The sequence below is a fragment of the Budorcas taxicolor genome, chromosome 11 (assembly GCF_023091745.1).
Source record: "Budorcas taxicolor isolate Tak-1 chromosome 11, Takin1.1, whole genome shotgun sequence".
NCBI classification, from domain to species: Eukaryota; Metazoa; Chordata; class Mammalia; order Artiodactyla; family Bovidae; genus Budorcas; species Budorcas taxicolor.
In genome coordinates, this window is record NC_068920.1 from 43,744,713 (window position 1) to 43,771,334 (window position 26,622).

Below are 26,622 nucleotides of genomic sequence, written 5' to 3' on the forward strand. Positions count from 1 at the left end.
GTTAAATTAAGATTGCCAGTGTGGTCTACCTGCCTACAAAATCCATGCTTTTCTTCATTTTTTAAGTATTCATTTATTTGGCTGCACTGGGTCTTAGGGACAGCACACAGAATCTTCACTGCATCACACAGGATCTTGTGTGGCAACACCGGGACTCTCTAGTTGTGGTTCACAGGCTTAGTTGCTATGCAGCATGGGGGATCTTAGTTCCCTGACCAGGGATCAAACCCACATCCCTCGAATTGCACGGTGGGTTTTGACCCACTGGAGCACCAGGGAAGTAAGTCCCCATACTCTTCTTGATTACAAGAACTTAAAAAAAACCCAAAACTACGTATTGTGTGAGTGTGTATTTTTCAATTGTGAAGGAAACAGAAGTTCATTGTTAAGAACTGAAAATAGAGACAAGTATAAGGAAGGAAATATATATAAATATCCTCAGAATGGCGCTTCCGTCCCTAGGCTCCTTGCCAGCTAATCATTGCCGGGTAACTTTTCAGTATACGAGGCTGTGATGGGGCTGCTTGATTGAGCTGGGGAGCTGGAGCTTGCACCCCTGTGAAGTGGGCAAGGTGATGGGGATCTTAGCTTCTGGGTGTTGTCCGGGTGTGGGTTCGGGAAGGGCTGAGGCCCAGCTTCAGGGGGAATGCCCCACCTGGACTCTGCCCCAGGCATTGAGCAAGGGCTGCTGTTGCGGAGTGGGGGTGGCCTGGCTGAGGACGGAGGCGCCAGGGGGCTGCCCCAGCAGAGGAGCTCAGATGCTCATTTGCATGTTCTTGGTCATTTCCCTTGCCCACCAGGTGGCCACACCCCGTCCCTCGATGTGGGGACGCTGTCCTTCAAGGGCCAGACAGGTCTCCCTCCTGAGTCTACTTGAGGGGCACACCAGTCCCTGCAGGCAGCCCCCTGGGGCGTGGGGTCTGTGATTTTCCCAGGGCAAGCGTGCTGAGGGTGGGGCAGCCCTCGGCTGACTGCTGCGGTCACAGGCCCACGTCGGAGCCAGCGGTGACCTCAGGCCCAGTCCTGCCCGCTTGGCCTCGCCCTGTAACTCCTGGAAAAGCAGCTTCACAGACTCCTCCCACCCCCTCCTCCCCCTTCCTCCTCCCCTGCCCCTACGTGTTCCGCCACCCCCCTGCCCCCAAGAACTCTCCCGAGACAAGGGCAGAGGTCTGTCCCAACACCTGGTTGTGGAAGAGGGTGGCCTCCGGTGTTCAGGCCGCTGCCCACATGGCACAGGTGAGCCGAGCACAGACAGGACACCTTATGGGCCGAGACTCACAGAACGCCAGGTTGGAGATGATCCTGAAGAGCGTTCACAGGAGAGGGCGGGAAGGAGGCCCTTTGTTCCCAGTCTGGCGCCAGAACACAGACTTTACACCTCCCTGTCCTATGTTCTTTCCACCTCTCATTCATTCATCCAGGAGTTTCTTCACTCATCCAACTCTCACTGAATTGCCCCATCTGTGCCAGGTGGGCCAAAAAGAATCAGCCGTCCCCCTACCCACAGACAGACTGGGCTGGGGCAGCAGAGACCACGGCCACCTGCAGCAGGCTTCGTTTATGCTGGAGGAAAAGTGTGAGTGTGAATAGTGGCAAAGAGGGCAGGCTCCGAGTTCCAGTATCAACTGCTGCTTATTAGCTGTATGACCTTGGGCGATGTGCTTAGCCTCTCTGTGCCTCAGTTTCATCTTCTATACAATAAAAACAACAACCTACCTCTTAGGGTTACTATGACGACTAACTAGGTTGCTACATGAGAAGTACTCAGAACAGTGCCTAGCACATAGTAGGCACCTAATAAATGTCAGGTATCAGAATGCACACACAGGGTGAGGAACACACTGAGAAGAGAAATGAACTTGGGCTGAGGTTGCCAAGGAGGGCTTCATGGAGGAGGGGTATTTAATCTAGGGTTTAAAGGCTAGGTAGGAGTTTGCTGGACAAAGAAGGGCATCTAAGAATAAGAGCCAAAGGTAAAGGAGATAATTAATAAGGATCTACTGTACAGCTCAGGGAACTCTTCTCAGTACTCTGTAATGACCCACGTGGGAATAGAATTTTAAAAAGAGTGGATATAGGTATATGCATAACTGATAGATGTTACTGTACAGCAGAAACTAACACATCTTAAATCTACTATAATAATTAAAAAAAGAGCAAAGCAAGATTTGGGAAGTCTGAGAGTATGTGGGAGTGAATCTCAAGCAGCTGCAGTGATTCTGCACGGTGAGGGAGGGAAGCAGAGCCAAATCACCTAGGGGCTTTTTCAAGCTATAGATTCACCCCCAGAACCTCGAAATACTCCCTCCAAGGAGTGGTCTCTGCTATACTGAAGATCCCTGCTGCAGGGAGCCCATTTGCTCTTGAGTGAGGCAGGTCTCCAGGGACACTGGTGGAAAAACACGAGAACCACTAACTGGAGCCCAGAGTGTGTGGAGTGGGTGGGAGAAGGTGGTGGGGGTTGCAGACAGGACAGCTTAGGAAAAGTCTAGAACACCATGCGAAGGCGTTTGGGTGTCATCCTCCAGACCGACAGAAGGATGCTGAACAGGGAAGGGATCTGCTCTGGGATGCACTTTATTTCTTTCTTTATTTTTTTAAAAATATTTATTTATTTTGGTTGCTCTGGGTCTTAGTTGTGCCTGCCGGGCTTCTCTCTAGTTGAGACATGGGGACTCAGCAGTTGTGGCCCACGGGCTGGGTTGCTCCGAATCAGGTGGGATCTTAGTTCCCCAGCCAGGGATTGAATCTGTGTCCCTTGCATTGGGAGGCAGAGTCTTAACCACTGGACCACCAGGGAATTCCCTGAGATGCATTTTAGAAAGAATATCCTGGCATCAGGCTTAAAGAATGGGGTGAGGCAGAAGCCAGGGAGATGATAGCAGTAGTCTGTCTGTCTGGGTAACAGTGAGGACTGAAGGAGGGCCAAGCTTTCGGGGTAGCAGGAAGGGAGGGACACAGGATATGCCTGGCAGAGCCAGGTGAAAAGCTGGGGGTATGGGTGACGGGTAGATGCCTGGAAAGACAGTGATTTGCTCATCTGTAAAGGGGAGGTGTAATAACACTGATCACATCTCATGTTGTGAAAAGTAAATGAGTTAAGAGATGGAAGACAGAGCACGTGGTACAGAGTAAGTGCTAAGTAGCAGCTGTTATGGTTATGGTTAAGGTTGGGAATATTAAAAACGAGAGAAAGAAGTGAGATGCTGATGTCTGTCCAGTGGATGGGTAAGCTGTAAGTCTCCCTCAAGACTTTCTCTCTTGACGTTCTTGTTCTTTTGTTTGTGGGAGTGTGTGCCAAGTCGCTTCAGTCGTGTCCGACTCTTTGTGACCCTATGGACTGTAGCCCGTCAGGTTCTTCTGTCCCTGAGGTTCTTCAGGCGAGAATACTGGAGTGGTTGCTGTGCCCTCCTCCAGGGGATCTTCCTGACCCAGGGACTGCACTCTCCTGTCTTAAGTCTCTTGCATTGGCTGGCAGGTTCTTTGCCACTAGCGCCCCCTGGGAAGTCCTTGGTCTTTTGTTTGCTGTGTTTTAACTTTTTAAATTGTTAAGATACATTACATGCAATCTACCATTTTAACTATTTTAAAATGGACCATTCAAGGGTATTAAGTAACTCTCTCCTTTTAACCAACCCCAATGTGCGGAGCGGTTGCAGGGATAGTACAAAGGACTCCCTAGAGCCGCCACCTAGATTCACCGCATTGTGCTCCATTTGCTTTATTTGCTCTCTCTCTCATTATTTACACATTGTTTCTGCCCAAATGTTAGAGTAATTTGAGACATCGGATCCCTTTATTCCTAACTACTTTAAATCAACTATAATGCAATTAGTAAAAAAGCAAAACCTTCCCTCTTCAAAAAAAAAAAACTCTTACATACTATGTGTGTGCTATGTAAGCACAGAGACATTCTCTGTGCAACTAGCAAATTCAGGAATTTAATATAGATACGATACTATTACCTGATATGCCTTTTACATTCAATCATCGCTGATTGTCCATTAAGACCCTTTTACGGCACACCCTTCCCCCATCGCAGGATCACACATCGAATTGAGATGTTACCTCCAGGCCCTCTTCCAAAAGAGGCTTCACCTCAGTCCTCTGAGGCTAAGGGAGGCAGGTGAGGAAGTTTACTCCCCATGGAGAAGGATGCTGTTCACACCTGTGCATTTGCACACTGAACTCTGTCACCACCCAAGCCAGGGCACTGGATGCCAGCTCCCTGGGTCCCCGTGTTGAGAGGGGTGTGACGTACCTTCCAGGTCAGTTTTACTAGCACTTGCATTAAAATGAGTTTGTATTTGCCTTCCCCAGTCCACACTGGTGGAAGGGACAGCTAGCCCAGGCAGGTGGGAGGGGAAGAAGCAGGGCCAGCTGGGGCTTGGGGCTGCATTCAGTTCAGTATTGGGGGCTCCTAAGATCATGGCATCTGGTCCCATCACTTCATGGGAAATAGATGGGGAAACAGTGGAAACAGTGTCAAACTTTATTTTGGGGGGCTCCAAAATCACTGCAGATGGTGATTGCAGCCATGAAATTAAAAGATGCTTACTCCTTGGAAGGAAAGTTATGACCAACCTAGATAGCATATTAAAAAACAGAGACATTACTTTGTCAACAAAGGTCCGTCTAGTCAAAGCTATGGTTTTTCCAGTGGTCACATATGGATGTGAGAGTTGGACTGTGAAGAAAGCTGAGCACCGAAGAATTGATGCTTTTGAACTGTGGTGCTGGAGAAGACTTGAGAGTCCCTTGGACTGCAAGGAGATCCAGCCAGTCCATCCTAAAGGAGATCAGTCCTGGGTGTTCATTAGAAGGACTGATGCTAAAGCTGAAACTCCAATACTTTGGCTACCTCATGCAAAGAGTTGACTCATTGGAAAAGACTCTGATGCTGGGAGGGACTGGGGGCAAGAGGAGAAGGGGATGACAGAGGATGAGATGGCTGGATGGCATCACCGACTTGACTTGATGGACATGGGTTTGGGTGAACTCCAGGAGTTGGTGATGGACAGGGAGGCCTGGCGTGCTGCGATTCATGGGGTCGCAAAGAGTTGGACAGGACTGAGCGACGGAACTGAACTGAACTGAAGGAGTGAGGCTGGACTTTGGGACCTACCGCAAGGGTAACAGAGTACCACAGCACCTCAGGCACTGTGGGGATGTGATGGGCGTGTTCTGGACTCGTGTGTGTGTGTGTGTGTGTGTGTGTGTGTGTGTGTGTGTGTGTTTGTTCCAAGGCTGCTCAGGAGACAGATTTCCATCCATCCTGTGGTCTTTGGAATCTAATGCGTTTTCAGAGTTCAGATCAAAGGTGGGGTGGACAGTATTACCTCCAGCCCATAAAGTCCGTCCGTGTTCCTCATTCACACATAATTATAGGGTGACCCAGAAGGTGCTTCTAGGATTCCAGGCAGCTTGCTTTGACTGTTCACAATATTCTCACTTTTGTGGGGAGAAGATTTAGAACACAGATTCCTGGGCTAGGAGCATTATCTCCTGTGGTCGTCGTGATGGCCCCACAGAGCAGGAAATCTCTCCATGTTATACATGAAGAAAATGAGTCTCTGATTTGTAGAAAAGGGAAGTTAGGAGGCCTAGGTTTGCACCCTGTCTCTTAAGGGGTTTGAGATAACATAGTGCTGGCATATAGTAGGTGCATAAATGATAGATTAACATCATAGTTGCTACGGCTCATCCAAGGTCACACTCCTGGCAACGTCACACATGCACAGGCAAAATCAGAGCACGACTGGAATCTGAGAACCCTTAATGATAAGTCCCTAGGTCTTTCTACTTTCCGGTTATGTGCAAAAGAGGAATGAGAGCTCAACCCGGGCTTTTAAAGGCCTGGCCTCCATCTCATCAAAATCAGAGTATACATACTCCATGAGGGTTATTAGACAGTCAGTCATGGGCACACCACAAAGAGGTGGACAGGACTTAGCGACTGAACAGCTAGACAGCCTTGTGTACTGCCTCTCATGCAGTATGCACCGCATTTCAGAATGCAGGATTGAGAGAGGTTGAGAACAAGTATGTGGCCATTTGACTCAAACAGAGGCAGAAAAAAAGTAGATGATGGAGCAAGGCCATTCCAGTTCTTCAGAATTCTTTAAATAAAATGAGTTGTTTGCTGCCCTCATATAACCAGAGAGTAATTCTGAGACTGCCCTTGGTACCCCGAGGTCTTGTGGATGTTTGTGAAACATCTGCCTTGAATCCCCCTTCTTATATATTGAACCATTAAGTCTAGAGAGTTGGCACCATCAGCCCATGAGTGAGTAATAGCTTGGCTTACTATATGTCCATGTTTGGGGGATTCATATAAGACATGTCCCTGGGCTCCAAGGAGCAACCAGATCTCATTGGAGGAACTGGGGGAATATCTAGGGCGCCAACAGGAGTCCTCCTTTGTGGGACTTGGCTGTGGGTGGCTCTGAACAGCAGTCGGTCAGTATGGCCTGGTGCAGACAAGGGATGGCTCCGTAGGAATAACAAGAGCTAATGTTTATTGGGTTTTCACTGCATGCCAGGAGCTAAGTGCTTTTTGTGTTTTGCATCACTTAATCCTCACAACTTCCCTAGAATAGGTAAATTCTATTTTTTCTTTTCTGACCGTGCCGTGTGGCATGTGAGAACATAGTTCCCCAACCAGAGATCAAACCTGTGCCCACTGCCACTGGGAGTGTGGAGTCTTAACCACTGGACTGCCAGGGAAGTCCCAGTAAATTCTATTTTTAAATCAGTTTCATAGTCAAGGAAACTGAGGCACAGAGAACATAAGTCATTGGCTGAGTCATATAGCCAGTGGGAAGCAGAGCTAGAATTCAAATTCAAGCAGTCTGGCTCCAGAACTTTCTCATTCCCTCTACCATCTTTCTAGAGGGGCTCTGTGAATCCTTTTAGGGTTAGAGACTTGGACTTTAGGGAAGCAAAATACTCAGGGGTGGGAGCTCCACAGACCTGGGCTTAGCACCGCTGGTCGTGAGAGTGTAAACAACTTAGCAAACTTCTAAACCTCTGCGTTCTCCGGCTCATGGGGACAACTTCTTCATCGCAGGGTAGTGTGATGGTGAGCATGTGTTTACAGCACAGAGCAAGGGGTGTTACTGTTAGAAATGGAGGGTGGGAAGAGGGGCACAGCCTGACCAACACCCAGTATCAGGGATGAACATGAACCAGAGGGGTGGGTTGGAAGGATCCTAGAGAGGGAGCTGGTTCAGTTAGATTATCGGATTGGCTGTAACAGGTGAATGGAAATTAACACTAGCCTGAAGGATACTGCCAGGGTGTTGAGGACCTTGAAAGCTACCATAAAACGCCCCACAGCTCCTCCAAAGGACAGGTGTGTGGACATTGTTGACATATGGAAATGTGTGTTTGGAGGGAAAGAAAATAGAATGCAAAATAGTATGTACAGACCAACAGCTGTGTAAACGCATTATGGTCCGAAAGCCTAGAGATCAGAAAGGCATCCACAGTGTTGTCAGTACTCCAGGTCACCACTCTTTTCTTATTTACTTTTCTGTAACTACCTAATGAAAACTAAGCGTGAACGGGAGGCCAGGCCACGGGGGGTTGGCTTTTGATCTTATGGACATCCCTGGGGAGTCATGCACAGTTTTGTTTTATTTTGTTTTTTTGATCTGTTTCAATTGAGATACAGTTCATATACAGTTGACTCTCATTATTTGCAGATTCAGTATCTGTAATTCGCTTACTCGCTAAAATTTATTTGTAACCCCCCAAATCAGTATTCAAGACACTTTGGCTCGAGCAGAGCAGTGAAAAGTTTGTCACCTGCTGCACAGGGAACCAGCTGAGGTCGAACAAGGCATTTTGCTTCCTTGTTTCAGCCCTTGTACTGTAAATAAGCCTCCTTTTCTGTTTAGTGCCATACTTTTCATATTTCTTTACTTTTTGTTGGTGATTTTGCTATTTAAAAATAGCCCTCAAGGACTTCCCTGGCAGTCCAATGGTTAAGACTCTGTCTCCAATGCAGAGGGGCATGGGTTTGATCCCTGGTCAGGCAACTAAGATCCCACATGTTGCATGGAATGGCTAGAAAAACATTTTTAATTTTAAAAATTAAATGAAACATCCCCTAAGCACAGGGCTGATGTGCTGTCTAACATCCCTACGTGCAAGGAAGCTACGAGGTGCCTTACAGAGAAAATACGTGTGTTAGGTAAGCTTCAAAGGCGTGAGTTATGGAACTGCCGTGAGTTCAATATCAGCGAGTTAACAACAGACATTAAATAAGGTGTCTTTAAAGAGAAACACGCATAAAGACAAAGTTGTGTATTGATCAGCTGATGAAAGTGACTTGACCAAGATTTACAGGATCCTTACCCTGTATTTCCCTCAGGGCATGGATCCAGTTTTTACTAATTCACTGTTTGCAGCAATTTCACAGACCCTAACTACCACGAATAACAAGACTTGACTATATCATAAAATTCACCCTTTTAACTGAGCCCATATTTCAGTATATTCACAAGGTTAACCCTGTGGATTTTTCAGCAATTAAAACAGCCTCACAGAGCAGCAAGTTAAGAACTGTCTGTCTTTCCCTATCCCCTGATGGTTCTGCTCTCTTTCAGGATGCCCAGGAGAACCATGGACTGGCTGTACCCACGCCCTGTGTGCCAGACAGCTTTGCAGACAAACAAGGGACAGGTAAGAGGACCTCATGCTTGAGACTTGCCCATCTTTCTTTTTTTCCTCCTTAAGCCCAAGCATCTGGACCTCCCTCCCCAGCTGGTGAGAAAGCTGGAGTCCCCAGGCCTCTTGGCTGCTAGCTGCTGTGGGTGGGAGATGAGGAGAGCCAGGGCTAAGGCCCAGGGGAGGAAGGATGGTTAGGGACGTGGCCAGAGCAGGAACAAGGGCAGCGTGAGTGATAGAAAGAACCCTGGAGTCAGGCAGCGCTGGCTTTGAGTCCCAGCTCCCCCGCATATTAGCCTCGCTCCCTGGGGCAAGTCACTTAACCCCTTGCCCTCTGTATCTCTGGGCAAGACAATTCCAGTTCTGGAGGCGCAAACAAAGTACTGGATAGGATGTGAGTCACTTCTTGTCATATCCCTGCTCAAAACCCGCCAGTGACTTCCCTTGTCGCCTAATGGAAGGGTTCTTGCCAGGATGGCCAGAATCTGGCCCCACCTGGCTTAATCTGCTGGCTTTCTCGTCTCATCCCACTCTCCTTGCCGCTCCTTCAATATCCAGGCTCGTTTCCACCCTCGGGCCTGTGCACTTTCTGCTGTCCAGTCTGTTCTTCCCTTGCACGTGTGCACAGCTCACTCTCTCTCTCTCTCATTCCGTCTCTGCTCCAATGTCACCTTCTCAGCCAGGTCTTCCCGGACCTCGCTATTCACATTGCACCCCCAGCACCCATCCTGGGTTTCCCCTCTGTATCACTCTTCACCTCGATGTGGTGGAAATTTACTGATATATTCATTGTCTATCTCATTGTCCCGTTAAAACACAAGCTGCAAGAGGGCCAATATTTTGATTATTTTTTTCATTTGTCTTTTCTGCTGTGTCCCAGCTCTTAACACTTGGGTGCTCAATGGATGTTGTCTGGTCTTTATTTTGAAGTCAGGAAACTGGGAGGAGCCCTTCAGAGCTGCACATTCCTGGGTTTGTTTCACTCTTGTGCCAGAAATTGAGAGGTGGGGGAGGCAAAGGATATGTGCCCCTCAGAGAGGAGTAACCAGGGCATCCTGGTGGTCTGCAGACACTAGGGAGGGGGCAGGGACTGGGGCTGGGGGCTGGGGATTTGAGCCTCTGGGGCTAGGGTGGGGGACTCAGTATCTCTCTAGTGCCTGAGTCATCCAAGTCAATTCATTTCTACACACCCCATCCATCCGGCAGTCCAGAGTCCCTTCCAGTTCTCTGCGAGGTTCTCTGGGTTCTTGGTAGATTCAGGATCTTTAGAAAGCAAGAATTGCTCATGCAGATTTCTTCCTCCCAAACTTTCACCCAAACTTCCTCACTGAGGTGACACTGAGGTGTCCAGGCCCCTACTTCCATCTATGATTTCCTATCTTTCCCAGCTTCCTGTCTTATGCAGAATGAAAAGTTAAGCACAGGTGGTAGTAGTCAAAGTGATTACCATTCTCTGGACCTAGCACTTGATACGAAGAAGGCAATGGCACCCCACTCCAGTACTCTTGCCTGGAAAATCCCATGGATGGAGGAGCCTGGTAGGCTGCAGTCCATGGGGTCGTGAAGAGTCAGACACGACTGAGCGACTTCACTTTCACTTTTCACTTTCATGCATTGGAGAAGGAAATGGCAACCCACTCCAGTGTTGGAGAATCCCAGGGATGGGGGAGCCTGGCAGGCTGCCATCTATGGAGTTGCACAGAGTTGGACACGACTGAAGCAACTTAGTAGTAGCAGCAGCAAGCAGCACCTGATAAGCTCTTTCCATGCTTTTACAAAAATTCTCTTAATCCTCACAACAGCTTTATGAGGCAATTGCTGACGTTATTCCCATTTTACAGATAATGAAACTGAGGCTCAGCAAGTTTAATCAGTGGGTCCAAGGTCACACATTTAGTAAGTGGAGAGCCTGGATTTGAACCCTGGCGTTTCTGGCTTTGTACCAGCTGAGGCACCTGTAAGAAACACCCGGTGCACTCCAAGGGGCAAACTGAAGAGAGTTTAGTAAAGGAATTATATATAGGACTGTGAGCAGGGCAAAGAAGCATGGAGCCTGAGCCTTGGAAGCCAATGGAGAAAATTCAGCACAGGCTCCAGAGGCTGTGCCAGGGACAGGCAGGGGCAGGGGTCCCTCCCTGGAAAGCAGAGGGTCCCTCCCAGGAGAGGTCAGAAGCCTGGAGACATGGCTGCTCCTCGCTTGGTGTTCAAGAAACTGGCCAGCTGCTCTCTCATGTCAGCAAGCCCATGCTGCCCACTCACCCTCCTCACCTCTGCCTCTCCCTCCTTTCAGGCACCAGCACACTCGTCAATGGCAACCTCCGACTATACAGCTCTGTGGGGGACCTAAGGCCTGGGCATTATGGCCAGGACTTACTCATCCCCCCACCTCCCCCGGGCCCAGCGCCGGCACCACCCCTAGGTGCTCTGCAGCCTCCAGAGTTCTCTCCGCCACCTCCACCCTCCACAGCTCCCCCACCTCCTCCCCTGCTGGAATCACTGCCCCCACCCCCACCCAGCACAGCCCCAGCTCTGCCCCCAGGAATGGGGGCCCTTCCCCACCCACCCACCGTTTCCTCCCCATCCACACCCACGCCTCCTGACTTCATTCCTCCCGCACCACCCCAGGCCGTTCAAGCCCCACCTCTACCCCTCTTGCCAGCCCCGACACCCCCAGCCCCAGAGTCTCCTCATACCGTGGGGACACGCCTCTTCCCCACTGGGGGTGTCACCAAGTGGAAATCAGAAGTGGCGCTGAATGGCAGGCAGCCAGAGGTCCCCAGAAGCAGCCCCCCTAGGAGCCCTGCTGAGCCCAAGGGGGCCCTCCCGGGTCTGGAGTCCCACCTCACCTTCCCCCGGTCATTCAAGGTGCCTCCCCCAACCCCAGTCAGGACTTCGTCCATCTCTATTCCAGAGGCACAAGGGACTCCTCCTGAGGACGAAGAGTGCACCAAGAAGGGCCCCGGTCGACCCTCACTGCCTCCTAGCTTCCATATCCGCTCCGCGTGCCAGGCCTACCCCGACAGGGCTGCTGAGCTAGCGCTCCCTGAGGAGCCCAGCACTGTGGCACTGGCCGGCCCAAGGCCAGGCCAGCCTCAGGTCCAGAGCAGTGAACAAGCTGAGATGCCACCTCCAGCCCCTCCCCTACCCCCTCCTGCACCCCCACTCCCTCCACCAGCACCCCCACTGCCCCCAGCCGCCCCTCCTCTGCCATCTGCTGAGAAGGCAGCCCCTCCACCTGCTGGCTTGATGAAAAGAACCAAGTTTAGCTTTCCTGCTCCCAAACCCAAACCTGACCCCCCCAGCCCTGAGGAGACAGCCTCTTCGGAGCCCATGGACTGGCGGGACCCCAGCCAGATGGCAAAGCTCCGGGACCAGCTGTCAGCCTATCTTTGCAGCTCCAGGAGAGAGGACCGGCTTGCCAGTCACAGACCAGGTCCAATGGCAGCCTCTCAGGAAAGAGAGAACCACAAGCGTCCCAGCCTGCCAGCGAAAGAGGTGCCCCCGAGTCTGCTACAGAAGGAGGCTCCCCCAAGGCTGCCAGAGAAGGAGGCCCCCTCAAGTGTTCTTGAGGAGAGTCCTTGCAGCCGGCCAAAGAAGGCTGCCACCAGCCTGATCCTCCCTCCTGTGGACTACCTCCCCCAAGACCCGCCAACTCCTAGCGTCTGGGAGATCCGGAAGAAGCTGGAGGCCCAGCTTTCCTCATCAGCTGAGAAGGAGGCCAGGCCCAGCAGAGGGTCTCTGCCTCCCAAATCTCAGCCAGAAGGGGGAAGAATCTTTGAAAACAGAGATGATAACAGCAAATTCCCCAAGCCTGTGGCCAAGAATCTGCCACCTCTATCCACCACCCCTCTGCCAAACACACCACTCCAGTCCAAGGTCACACCTGGACCAGCCACCCCACCCAAGGCCACGCCTGAACCAGCCACATCACCCAAGGCCACTCCCAGACCAGCCTCACCACCCAAGGCCACGTCCGGACCAGCCTCACCACCCAAGGCCACGCCCGGACCAGCCACACCACCCAAGGCCACGCCCGGACCAGCCTCACCACCCAAGGCCACGCCCGGACCAGCCTCACCACCCAAGGCCACGCCCGGACCAGCCACACCACCCAAGGTCACGCCCGGACCAGCCACACCACCCAAGGCCACGCCCGGACCAGCCTCACCACCCAAGGCCACGCCCGGACCAGCCACACCATCCAAGGCCACGCCCGGACCAGCCACACCACCCAAGGCCACGTCTGGACCAGCCACACCACCCAAGGCCACACCTCTACCCATCACATCTTCCCAACTGATAGCAGAAAAGAACCTGGCCCCTGCTGGGCAGTGGGAGAAGCCAGAACATGAAGCACTTGCAGTGCCCTCCAAGCCAGAGGTAGAGGGGCACTCCTCAGAGACCAGTAAGCCTCCTACACAGGGAGCCCTCTCATCTCCAGCCTTCCCCCCAAAGATATCACCTGGGCGAGAAGAGGTGCCATGTTTCTACAAGCCCCACTGCAGCCAGAACAGCTCCAGCAGAGAGGTGGCTGTGGTGATACCCACTCTGTCCAGAGGAGAGGCTGCAGGGTCAGGCAAGCCTGTGGAGGTGAAGGAGCCCCAGCAGCTGCCACCCAAACCCCCAGCCTCATCCCAGGCTGCTGACGAACTCCTCAGGCACCCGGTGACGGGGGAGGTGGTGGAGCGGGGTTCCCCAATGGCCCTGCTCCTTGCGGCCAAGCAGAGGGCCCAGAAGGGGAGGCCCAGGGGGGCCCCCCTGGGCCGGCCCTCCCTGCCAGGGAGTCTCCAAGGCCCCAGCCAGCCCGAGGCAGGCTCTGATACCATCTTGTACAACGAGGGCCAGCCCAACTCCTTCACTGTGGTTCCCAAGGTGTCCAAGGAGACTGAGAAGGTCCCCCAGCTAACCTCGCCAGGACAACCCAAAGGACTCTGTCAGTGGGAACTCCAGCCCCTCAGGGACCCGGAGGACACAGAGTCGGGCCGCGGGCCCAGCTCAACAAAGGTGAAGCCCCAGGCCTCCGCGGCCTGGGAGAGACCGGCGCCCTCCAGCCTCCTCCAGGGCCGCCTGCTGCCCAAGTCTTTCTCTTCCCCTCCTTCTCCTTCCCACAAGCCGGAGGAAGACAAGGAGGAGGAGTTCAACTTTGAGGTCATCCCGCCGCCGCCAGAATTCAGCAATGATCCCGAGCCCCCGGCCGCCCCCTTGCAGTATCTGGGGCGCCGGGGTTCCCCTCCCCGGAACAATTTCTCAGACTTGGGGCAGCCCGCGAATGCGGGCCCAGCTCGCGGCTTCTCTCACTTCTCCGCGGATCCAGGTCCGGCCCGGGGCCTGGAGCGCTTCTCCGGCGGGGGCGGGGGCCGCTCGCTCATCAAGAAGCGCCTGTACGTCGGGGAGCCCCACCGCAACCCAGAGCCGCCCCGCGGCGGCACCGGCCGCAGCCTGAGCTTCCCCAACTGCTTCGGGCCGCAGCCCGGGGGCCCCTTCGCAGCGCCCAGCGGCCCGGAGATGCGGCGCGTCAACTCGGCGGGCCGCGGGCCCCCCGGCGGCCTGCACTCGCGGAAGGTGTCCCTGGAGGGCGCCGCTCGCGGAGAGGCCAAGTACAAAGCTCGCGGCGGCGGCGGCGACTATGGCTGCGCCCCGGCTACCGGCAGGTGAGCGGCAGGCTGGGAAAGCAGGGGAGAGGGGAGCTGGGCTGGGAAAGCAGGGGAGAGGGGAGCTGGGCTGGGAAGGCAGGGAGAGGGGAGAAGGTAGGGGAGAGGGGAGCTGGGCAGGGAAGGCAGGGGAGGGGGGGCTGGGCAGGGAAGGTAAGGTAAAGGGGGGCTGGGCAGGGAAGGCAGGGGAGAGGGGGGCTGGGCAGGGAAGGCAAGGGAGAGGGGGGCTGGGCAGGGAAGGCAGGGGAGAGGGAGGCTCACCCCCAGACCACCCGGAGCTGGCCAGGCTGCAGCCATCAGCCTGGACATTTGGTTTTCTCCCTCCTGGCTCTCAGGGCAGAGAGAAGGGGCAGGGAGGCCTGCTTTCCTAACACCCACTGTCTCCTTTGTCTTCTCGCTCCTGTCTCCCTCTTCCTAGAGTTCCCGTGTGGGGTGGGGGAGAGCTGAGCGGTCCTTGAGTGCTGAGATTTCCCATCACCGAGATGCATCCAGAGCCAGGCTAGGAGGGAAGGGCTCTGAGAAGGAGGGTATTGCACGTGTACTCTGGCGACAGGGCCTGGACAAGAGGGAACCCTGGGGCTGATGAGTCAATACTGGGGTCCCACTGGGGAGGATAAGCCCTGGGCTTGAGGGGCAGCTCCATCCTTCCTCTGATGGCCCTGGGGAGATTCGCAGGTTGATGGTTAACCAGCTGCAGATACTAACCTCATCTCTCTCGTGCTTCCCGCCAGGTCTCCCCACAACAACATGCACTACGGAAGCTCCATCAACACATTCACTGTGAGGCCTGGGACCCGCCATCCCATCTCCTACGCCTACTCAGGGGCCCATTGGAAGGCCCCCTCCTGAGCTCAGGGTTTTCTCAGCTCTCCTCCAAGGGGTCGTATCCAGGCGCTTGTTTTGGTGGGGTTGGGAGGGATGCAACTGGTGTTAGGTAGCCTCACCCAGACACAGAAGAGTCTTTGTTTCCCAAAGACAGATGGACAACGAGTGAAGCCTTGGCCCCAGGAAGATCAGGATTGGACTTCTGTTTCCCAAAGCCTTGGTGTGGCTGTGGACTGTCTGCAGAGGAGGGTGGGAGGGAGGAGAAGGGAGAAGAGAAGGAACCTTTAAGGACCCGCAGCCTGCGTTTTCACTATCTGGGACTATTTGCCTTAGCAGGACTTACTGAAAGCAGTTTTCCAAGCAGCCCTGCTGAGCAGGTTCTAAAAGCAAGGGCAGTGGCACTGGCTCCGAATGGGAACCTGATGGGAACCCATCAGAATGGCTGTGGTTCCTGGAAGGCTCTCATGAGGGGCTGGGGACCAGCCCTGTCTGGGTAGGGGTGCAGGGTGCTACAGGTTGATCTCAGCTTCCACCTGTCCACCAGTTGCCAATCCAGAGGTGATACCTGGGGTTGCTGGTATGAAAGCCACAGTGAGGTGGGACCAGGAATATGTAGGCAGAAGTGGGGAAGATACCAGAACAAAGTGCTTTGCACTGACCATGAGTAGGGATGGGGGAATTGGTGGTTCATTTCTCCCTGGCCTTGAGCTACAGAAGGGCCTAGAGAGGGGAGACTTGGCAAGGTTGGGATGGAAGGCAGGGTGGAGGCTTGCTTTTCTACTCAGACCCAGGCAGCCATGATTTGGGGGGTTGGGCCCAAGGAGCCAGAAAGCCTGGGGCTTGACACCAAAGGCCTTGAGTGGTGTCCAGGTCCTGTATGGGATTTGGAGGGGCATCATCCCAACCACCCCTCCCAACCCCAGTACTACAGGTCCCCAATATTATTGAGGCCTTGGGATATGTAACCAAGATGCCAGAAGGCCTTGGAGAGTAGGAGGCGACGGAGATGGTAATAGAGGTCTGAGAAGAGTTTGCTACGAGTAGGGACCATGATTTGGAAAGTCAAGAGTGCAGGACCAGGCCCGTTCAGAGCAGGGAAACCTGATCAGTAGGGTGACCATTTGTTCTTTGGTGGGAAGTCTGGGTTTAGGCCTGTTTTCCAGCTTATTAGAACCCCTTCCACTTTCAAAAAAGTCCTGGTGTAGATGGTGTCTGGCCATCAGACACGTCAGGGACCACTACTCCTTGGCCCATCTTGTCTTCAGGTCTTGGTGGGTTGAACTCCTGGGGCCAGGCCAAGGCAGGCTACCTGGGTGAGGGAATAGGGCAGGGGGTGCCTGCCTCAGAGGAACAGGCTGGTGGGGGCACCCAGGAAGCAGTTCCCTTTGGGGGCATGATGCTAGACCTCTGTGATGTGTGCGAACCACTCACAGTACCAGGGTGGGGGGTAGCAGATGACCACTTCAGGGAAAGAGTGCTGGGGTGGGCAGGTGCTCTGATGGGGCAGGATCTGGTTGCCTGTGTCTAAAAAGCCAACCACACCCCAGTGCCAGCAGTGGCTCTATATATATGTATGTATTTCCCCCTGTACAATGTTTTATACAAGATTTCACTAATTTATCTGCTATGTTAAGGCTTGAGGGGTGGGATGTGGACTCCCAGCTGTATCTTGCCCTGGGGTTGGCAGGGAAGGACTAATTCTTTCTTGGCATGGAAATAAACAGGCCAGTCTGGATGGCCTCCAGCCCTGTGGCTGCAGATTGATGACTGAGACGTACTGGGCTGTGACAAGAGGTTGGGGGAACTCAGCTGGGGAAGGCCGAGTACAGGGTGGTGGCTGTACCGGGGCCATTATGCTGAGCCCAACTCTTTCTTCTGACCCCTAGGTTTTCTCATTCTCCAAGTCCTTTCAAGGGGAGGGAGTAGAGCTGAAGTCTGGTGATAACAGACTGTGCCCCAAAGCAAGTCTCTGAGTCTCTGAACCTCAGTTTCTTCTGTATAATGGATGTGATAACCTACCTCATGAGGCTGTTGTGACGACTAAAGACAGTCGTGCATTCATTTAACAGGGATCTGAGTGGCCACGAGATAGCAGGCACTGTGCTTAGCACGGATATACAGCCATCAACATTGACACACCTCCTACCCATGGCAAGACTGTAGTCTCGTGGAGGAGAGAGAATGGAAGGAACACACAGAAACAGGCTCTATTATAAAGAATGGTAGGGAGGGGAGAAAACAGGGGCTGTGGGAATAACCGGAGGGTGGAGGGGAGGAGCGGATTGACTTTGACTGGCTGGTCAGGGGGCGGCCTCTTGAAAGGGTGCCGTTTATGTGGTTCCAGCCAAGCATCCATCATGTATCTGGCACTCAGTAATTGCTCAATAAACTGCATCTTGTCTGTGGCCCTGCATGGCTTTCCATAAAGCATCTTTAACTTTCCCAGAAGAGGAAACTGAGAACCAGAGGTCGTCTCTCACCGTGTGAGAGTGTGCTTGTTGGGTTTCCTGTGTCTGAGCCTTTTGTGGGGGGGTTTCTGGGAAAGGGAGGCTGGGAGGGTGACTCACTTGTCTGGCAACTTGGAAGGGCCGCCCCTCTCCCATCCTGGGGCTCCCTGGTTCTTTTGTCTCTCACCGTCCCCACCCTGAACTGTGAGCAAGGATGGGGCCCTGCCTCTGGCTGCTCTGCGGGAGGCGAGGATCGAGGAATCACCTTGATTCATCTCTAACTCAGCTCGAAAGTGGCCGGGATGGATGTGTGCTGTGTGGTTTTTTTTTTTTTTTTTTGAAAAAAATCTTTTGACCCTGCTGCATGGCATGTGGGATATTAGTTCCCCGACTGGGGATTGAACCTGTGCCCCCTGCACTGGCAACAGAGTCTTAACCACTGGACCACCCTGTGTCTGAGTCTTAAACTTTGTTAGTCCCAGACTTCTTTAAAGAACTTTTGAGAGCTATGGATGCTCACCCCAGAAAGATGCCCCCACATGCATTTTTACACGTTATTTCAGGCACTCCACAGATTCCCCCAGACTGGGCTCCGTGGACTTCACGCTGAGAACTCCTGATGAAATCGTGGTCGTGGTAACCACCAACAGTGTACTTAATTTTGACAGTTTGGAAAATTCATTCCTTTGCTTGTTTACTCCCGACAATCGTCTAAGGAGTGCCGGCCTCAGGATACTCCTACTTCCATGCTGATGAGAAAATTAGGGCTCCAAGAAGAAGAGTGAATTGTTCAGAATAGCCCACCTGCCTCCAACCTCTGCTTCTCACCACTGCCTGCCTCCCACCATTCCCACGTTTCATCCCTCTTCCCAAACTGTGTACCTGTCAGAGCAGGGATGGGGGAGGGCCTGAGGAGGGAAAAGCTAATAGGCAAAGTTAATGGGTGTAGGTGGCAGAGGTGTTTCTGGATCGGGGTGGTCGCACCTTGGTTTCCGGAGCCTCCTCACTGCTTCCTGGACATGGCCCAAGTCCCGGAACCCAGAACCAACCCCCCCCCCCCATCCCCCTCTGAGGCCTGGCCCAAAGCAGCAGCGGGTCCGGTCCTGGGGCCTGCAGTGATGTCTGAAGGGCCCTCTTCTCCCAAAGGAGAAAGCACAGCTTTCTCTGGGGTGGGGTTTCCTGGAAGCAGAGAGGCCTTTTCTCACCCCTGCGGAGGCTGCAGGAGAGAGAGGTGCCTTCCACTGGGAGGCGTGAGGGAGTGAGCGGAAGCCTGCCCCCTCCTGCTCACCCCTCACCTGCCTCCCCTCGGCGGCCTCTGGCCACTTTCATCTCTGCAGCTCGAGGGCAGTGCTGGTTTCCCACCATGAGTCAGTCAGCTGCCCAGAATGGGCGGCCCCTGAGTCCAGGCAGAGGAGCTGGGCCTCCTCCTCCCGAAGGCCCAGGGCCGGCCGGCCGCTGTGGACCTGCTGCTGGGGCCTCTGTAGGCGCTTTTGGCCAAGAAGGTGAGAGAAGGAAGGTGCGCTTCTGGGAGGGGATGGAGACCCTGGCAGCAATGTACGGATGCTAGTCTTTACCTCGAGGGTCCTGTGCTCCTGCCCAGTTCTCAGAGCTCTAGAACCGTCGTCAACACTTGGCACAGGGGAGCCTCTCCCTGCTCCCCTCCTTGCGAACTGCTCTCCAAACTCCTACAGATGGTTCTCTGAGGTCTCCGGTCCTTTAGGAGTCCTGTCTCCTTCCTTCCTCCGCCAACCAGTCTTCCTTCTCCATAGCGTCCATGTCAGGAGACTCAGTGGCACCCCCGTCTGGCCTGCACCCATTGCTAACTTGAAAGTACTCTGTCCCCAGCCATTTCCCTGTGGATCCTGCCGGCCACTGAGATTCGGCCTCTCCTCTCCCCTCCTTCCTTCTCACACAATCATGAGGCCAGAGCAGCCAGACTGATGGCCTCACTACCCGCCCCCTCGGCTTCCTCAAGGCTGAGTTGCTCTTCAAGGCCCAGCCAGCCCCGTGCCGCTCGGAGACCCCTCCCTCCTCCACACCGCGGCACCCACTTCCCTTGGCTGGCTCATCCTTCAGGCCCCGCCAAACATCCCTCACGTCCATGGCCACCTCAGCCCCTGTTAAAGCTCACGGTCCCCACATGGTGTTCAGATGCTCTACATCTCCCTCCCCAGCAGCCTGTTGGCTCCACAAGGATGCCTGTCTTATTCATCACAGCATCCCCGGCATCCCTGGCTGCTCCTGGGCACACCAGGTACTAATATGCATTTGTTGAGTGGCTACCTGTTAGTATGTAATCAGATGCTGTCATGCACTATCTAAGTTCCTTGAGGGCAAAGGCCATGTCTCCTATGGACCCGTGATCACACAACCCTCTGTTTTTGTTTTTTTTTTTGGCTGCACTGGGTCTTAGCTGCAGCATGCAGGATCTTTGTTGTATTGTTGGGGATCTTTCGTTACGGCACATGGACTCTCTTTGTGGCATGCGGGCTCTATAGTTGCGACACCTGGGCTTAGTTGCTCCACGACACGCGGGGTCTTTCCAGACCAGGGATTGAACCTGCGTCCCTTGCATTACAAGGCAGATTCTCAACCACTGGACCACCAGGGAAATCCCAACCCTCTTGTTTCTAGATGTCTGTGACCTGATCTAATGCTGAGGTTCCTGCAGGATGTAAAGTAATGGTTTTAGGGACAGGCCTCGTGCGTTTCATCATAATGGCATCAAGATGCCTTGAAGAGGCTCCTGCCTGGTGCGCTGAGACTTTGATGCCCTCTAAGTGGAAGCAGAAGGAGCTGGGTACTACCAGGTGTGGTCCATCTGGTCCTCAGAGGGCTAGGCATGGGAGCCTCAGATGACCCTCGTGTCAGGTCAGGGCTGCTGCCCCCTGGAGCTGCCAGCGCCAAGCAGCCCAATGACCTGCCCTCCATGTCCACTCCCCTTCTGCCCTTCCATCCTCAGCACTGTGATTGGTCTCCAGCCTGTCCCTGTGCTGCCAGGGCCAATGTGGGTCAGACAGTGAGAAGCAGCAGCACCCCTGGGGCCAGGGTGGCAGAAGCCGGTCAGGATCAGTCTGTTCACTGTCCCCCACCCCAGGAGGAAGCCTTACAGTTCGAGGGGTTTGGGTTTGTTTTGGCTTTTTTCCACCCCCCTGTTAAACAGCGAGCTCCCTGCACAAAGTTCTCAGCCTTAGGAGGGATCCACACACAGAATGGGGACCCAGCAACATTGCCATCCTCCATTTCTCCCACTGCAGAGTGGCGTCATGTTCCCGGTGCCGCCGAGGTGGGATGTCGCTGGCAGCCCTTCTGCGGGGCATTCCCTTCTCATCCCTGAAAACTGTATTTCTTCCATCTGTCTTCCCCAGACCGAGCCTCCAGTCTCCTTTAAGACTTCCTCCCAGGAGAGTTCTGTGTTCTGCCACTTCGTGTCACTGTCATTTGCTTTCTGAGCCACTCAAAAAGGGTTTGGTAGGTGCCTGCTTCCTCTCTCTCTCTCTCATACCCTATCTGTGATCTTCCTGCCTTTTCGTTCAAAACTTTCCAGCATTTGTTCCAAATACCTGAGGCAGCACAAACCTGAGGCAGTTCCATCCCGCAGTGCTAGAGGGCTGCACAGTACAAGGCAAGGAGCCAACAGGAGTTCCCTGGCGGCCCAGTGGTTAGGACTCCATGCTTTCACTGCCAAAGGCCTGGGTACGATCCCTGGTTAGGGAACTAAGATCCACAAGTCACCCAGTACAGCCAGAAAACAAAGGCAAGGAGTCAGGCAAGAGGCTCACAGTTGAGTGCAGGAGACACACACACACACACACACACACACACACACATAACTAGGATATGAAGCAAGGCATTTGAAAGTTCTCCCACCCAGGGGAGCCGGGTGGCCAAATAGAGCAGGTGACCACACAGGACTCACTGCTGGCCTAGCACCACGGGCGGCCCCCCTTGCTGGCCTGTGACCAGGTCATCAAGGCCGCCCTCAGCCCTGTGACCCCAGTGGGAGCTCATGCATGAGCGGGCAGAGGAAGGAGGGCAGGCATCTGTTTACCTGCTTCCTCTCCAGTGTCTGACACGCAAACCCTTGGGAAAGGGTCCTTGTTATTGCTGAGGCAGACACACATACTGCTGTTGTCTTCGATGGCCTCTGCTGGCACTTTAAGGCTGCCGTTGACATTCACTTTAACCTGATCTCTCCAGGGGGAGTGGAGGGGAGTGAGGAGCGGAAGTCTGTGTCTGTAGCACTGCTGTCCTTGCCCCGAGGGCTAGGCTGAGCCGCTGCTTTTGACCCTCACGTGTACAAGTGAGGTTGGCTGTGCGTGGAACCAGCAGGTGGCGCTCTGCTCACAGGTACCTGACCTCAAGCCCGGAAAATGATGTTCATGCTGAGGTTGACAGGGCTCCCGTTAGGATCCAGGCACAGAGCTAAGTGCTGCCCCATCTGCCAGTATTTCCCAAACTCGAGCTGCATTAGATATATTGGAGGATTTGTGAAAACACAGATCCCTGGGGCTCATTCCCAGTACTCCTGATTCAGTGAGTTTGCTGTGGGTCCTGAGAATTCACATTTCTAGTCATGTACAGATGTGAGAATTGGACCATCAACAAGGCTGAGTGCCGAAGAATTGATGCTTTTGAACTGTGGTGCAGGAGAAGACTCTTGAGAGTCTCTTGGACAGCAAAGAGATCAAACCAGTCAATCCTAAAGGAAATCAACCCTGAATATTCATTAGAAGGACTGATGCTGAAGTTCCAATACTTTGGCCACCTGATACAAAGAGTCAATTCATTGGCAAAACCCTGATGCTGGGATTGAGGGCAGGAGTAGAAGGGAGCGACCGAGGATGAGGTGGTTGGATGGCATCACTGACTCAATGGACATGAGTTTGAGCAAACTCTGGGAGATAGTGAAGGACAGGGAAGCCTGCGTGCTGCAGTTCATGGGGTCGCAAAGATTCAGACACAACTTAACAACTGAGCATCCCAGTCCCGATGACCCAAGGACCACACTGTGAGTAATCATCCTACTCCTCTCTGGGAAGGCAGCATCCAGTTATCAACGAAGCAAAGATATTCCCAACAGGCCAAGAGACGTGGCCTAAGCCACACGGCGGAGGACAGGGAAGATCCAACCACCTGGGGCCCCGCCCTCAGGCTGGGGTGGCTGTGATGCACCCCTCCTGATTCCAGTAGGGCAGTAAGAGGAGAGAGCAAGGGAGGGACAAGCAGGGTGCTGAAAGGAGGCATGAGGCGTTGTTAGGCTGGGAGGCATTCCCGGGGGTCCAGAGTGTTTTAAAAGCACTTTACTTCTATTGAATTATAGTCTGGGACTTATCTGGTGCTCCAGTGGTTAAGACGCCACACTCTCAATGCTGGGTTCAATTCCTGCCCAGGAAACTAGATCCCACATGCCACAACTAAGACCTGGTACAGTCAAATAAGTAAATATTTTAAAGAAGAAAGAGAGAGGGGAAAAAAAAAATATATATCCTCATAATACTGGCTAATGAGCACTCACACCGCGGACCCGGTGTGGCCACCCTGATCCCCTCCCTTTTCAGGGCTGGAGCTCTGGCTCCCCCTGCTGGCAGAGATGCTGCAACTGTTTGTGCTCAGTTGGGTCCCTCCCCATGGTCCTTTTTCCATATGACTGACTGCCCTGTCCATGAGACAGCCACCTCATCCAAGGTCATGTCAGCTCCCTGGAGGCAGCCCATGTTTGTTGATGGCTCCTCCTTCCAAGCCAGGACAACTCTGAAGACTCCTCACAACTCCTGGGCTCCCCCAGGGCGGCTGGCCTTCTCTCCCTGCTCTCCTTTACCCCTCCCTACTTGACAGGTATGCATCCTAAAGGCTCTCCCCAAACACATCCTGTACACAAATCACAGTGTCCCAGGAACCTGTCCTGCCACAACTTATTACACACCACACACTGTTCTGAGCATTTACACATATTATTTCAAGGAATCCTCCCAGTGACCCCAGGATGTAGGTATTTTTATTATCTCTGGTTAACAGATGAGAAAGGTAACTTGCCTAAGGTCACAGAGCTAGGAAGCTGCACAGCCAGGATTCCTATGCAAGCTCTGAAGTGTTACACACACTGTCTTCTAGAACATTTCTGTGGTCTAGCTTCAAAGAAATTAAAGGAATCAGCCAAAGGAGATTTATTCTGATTTGAGAAGGGAAAAAAAATCCTTGATCGCTCCCAGTCCTTTTCAGACAGCTCTCTCCAGTGTCTGAATATGCAGCCCTGGTGCCTAATTTTAGTTCAGTGGTTCTTATGGTGAGGAGGGGTGTTGCTCCCTGGGGAACTTTGGCAATGTCTGGAGATATTTATTGTTGTTGTTTCCAGATCTGGGAGAAGGGACTTCCCTGGTGGTCTAGTGGCCAAGACTCCATGTTCCCAATGCAGGAGGCCTGGGTTCAATCCCTGGTCAGGGAACTATTAATAGATCCCATATGCCACAATTAAGAGTTTGAATGCCACAACTAAAGATCCTACATGCCGCAACTAAGACCTGGTGCAGCCAAATAAATAAATTTAAAAAGACCTGCGAGACCCTAAGGGCATTTAGCAGGTGGAGGTCACAGTTACTATTAAATGTCATACAATGCAAGCAGATCTAGCCCCAAATACCAGTAGACTACAATTGGGTGTGTGTGTGTGCACGCGCGCGCGTGTTCCTCTGTCCATGGGATTTCCCAGGAAAGAATACTGGAGTGGGTTACCATTTCCTCGAGAGGATCTTCCCGACCCAAGGATCGAACCCATGTCTCCGCATTGTAGACAGATTCTTTACCACTGAGCCATCAGGGAAGCCCAGACTGAGGCTGAGAAACGCCGTAATCTGGCTTTAAAGCCCAGTCTCCCAGCTGCTTTTACCCTCAAGGACTCCCAGTTTGATGACCACTAGAGAGCAGGCTTTGGTGGAGGTGGTCAGAGATGTTTGAGCACTGAGGTGGAGAGAAGGTTGGGAAGGCAAACCTCCTACCTGCACATCTATCTAGCTAGTAATCAGAGGCAATGAAGTCCCAGAGGCACAAAGCCACTTACCACATTCATGCCTGAAACAGCAGGAGGAGGTTGGTAACTACCTGTATGTCCCTCGACTTGGAATGGGTTAGATAAGTAAGCCATGGTAGAGCCATACAATGGGACATGGTACAGCCATAAAATAGAGAGAAGTAGCTTTTAATTATTAGCATGGAACCAGCACCAAATATACACTGGGAAGTCGGGGGTGAGGAGGAACATGGGTAGTTTATACGGCATCTCCCATTATATAAAAAGGGAAGAAAGGATATACCGGCATTTGTGTTTGATGCATAGACTATTTCTTGAAAAATATATCAGGTGATGTTGACACTGACGTACTGAAGGCCTCCAGGGAAAAGAACTGGGTGTCTGGGAGAGAGGGGAGAAGGGGGATGCTTAGTCATTACTTATATCTTTTTCTGTCTTTTAAATGTTATATTGTAGACATATATTTATTATCTATTCAAGATTAAATAACTTTTTAGTAAACTAGGAAAAAAAGAAACACCATAATAAAATAGAGATGACGGTGAGAGTATCCATGGGAAATCTGTACCCTCAGGACAGCTGCTCCCCACTTGTACCTGGGCACTGACAGGTGACATCAGAGAATTAAAGACTTATTTCAGTACGAGCCTTAGTTAAACAGAAGCAGGACAGACCCACTATCAGTAGTTGAAGAAAATGCATAAACGAATGCCTAAAAGTCCAAAAGGAACACCATTAGAATCTGGGGTACCAGGGCTTTTTCGTGATGGCAAATACCTGACAAGGCCCTTTCTCTGGCCACAGCACAAGCACTTCTAAGAGCCTCCGAGGATGCTGGCCCTTCTATTTAAAAGCCTCCCGGATCATCAGCAACTTCTCTGAGTAAAGGGCTTGGGCCAGGGCCCCTTCCAGCCCTGGACCCTGCCAGATCAGGAGACCCCTTTTCTGGGGCAAGGCTGGTACAGAGCCGGCAGACACACTCCAAAACCCAACCTGCCCCGTGGGGGTACAATCTGAGGGCCAGTGCCCTCGCGGGGGTGGGAGGACTTCCGCCCACCAGCTCCACCAGAAGTCTGGTTCCTGCTGACAGCAAAGTAACCCCAGGGCAGAAGACTATAGGAGGTCAGCATTAGGGCAGTTGAGTCTCCGAGGCTGGGTCACCCAAAGCTGGGTCAAGCTCTCTCTGCCCTCCTCAATCCTTACTCACCTCTTCCGGAAGCTTCACTTGCTCACACCCTCCCTGCCCCTTCAGATCTCAGCGTCCCTTTATCACTTAAGTCCAGCCCTCTATTGACCCTGGCTCCTCTGACTTGGTGAGTGGTGGTAAGCAGGTTCTGGTGTTTATCTGTCTCCCTGACAACACTGCAACCGCCCAGAGGAGGGAATTAATTATCTGTGTGTGTTTGTGTTTCCTCCTCTCCCCTAGGTACAGGGCTCAGGATGCAGGGGGCAGTCCCTTTTGGCCTTGTTGGCTGTCCTGGGGCCAGGACTTGCTTCCCCCCAGCTTGATCGTGTTTGTTAAGTACCAGACCACAGGAAAGTAACTGAAGAGAAATGGCATCTCTCATGTCCTTCCAGCCAGAAGGCCACCAGGAGCCAGAATGACCCTTTGACAAGCTAAGTCAACGGCTGTCACTGCCTGGTGATCCATCTCACTCTGAATAGCACTGAAAGCCCTGACTCAGGCTCTGTGCTGTGTGGGCCATGCTGCCCCCCGGCCTCCTGATCCTCCCCAGCACCCTCTCTCCCTCTGCTCTCCAGGGTCTAGGGGCCCACATCCTGCCTCAGAGCTCCTGTGCTTGCTCTTCCCTCTCTTCGGAATGCTTTTCCATGTGGCTGGCCCTATTAATGCAGGCAGGGCCCTACTCTGACAGCTCTCCTTCCCCACCCTGACCTAGCCCCTTTTACTTGCCCCTCCTGATCCGATCTGCTCACTCTCCATCTCTCCACCCCGCACAGGGCCCTGGGAGGGTGGCCGTTCTGCCTGCCTGGATAGGCA

At 53.1% G+C, this 26,622-nt stretch overlaps 2 protein-coding genes across 2 annotated transcripts in view; one reads left to right on the top strand and one right to left on the bottom strand.

Moving 5' to 3' along the window:
* C11H6orf132 (chromosome 11 C6orf132 homolog) overlaps positions 1-15,173 on the top strand; it is a 32,892-nt gene extending 17,719 nt beyond the window's left edge. The window contains exons 3-5 of the mRNA XM_052648488.1: positions 8,613-8,688; positions 10,964-14,324; positions 15,056-15,173. Of these exons, the coding sequence (XP_052504448.1) occupies positions 8,613-8,688; positions 10,964-14,324; positions 15,056-15,173 (3,555 nt within the window). The remainder of the gene's footprint in view (positions 1-8,612; positions 8,689-10,963; positions 14,325-15,055) is intronic.
* Positions 1-26,622, bottom strand: part of LOC128055909 (transcription initiation factor TFIID subunit 8) — a 90,674-nt gene that overhangs the window by 36,608 nt on the left and 27,444 nt on the right. The gene's annotated exons all lie outside the window — the stretch shown is intronic.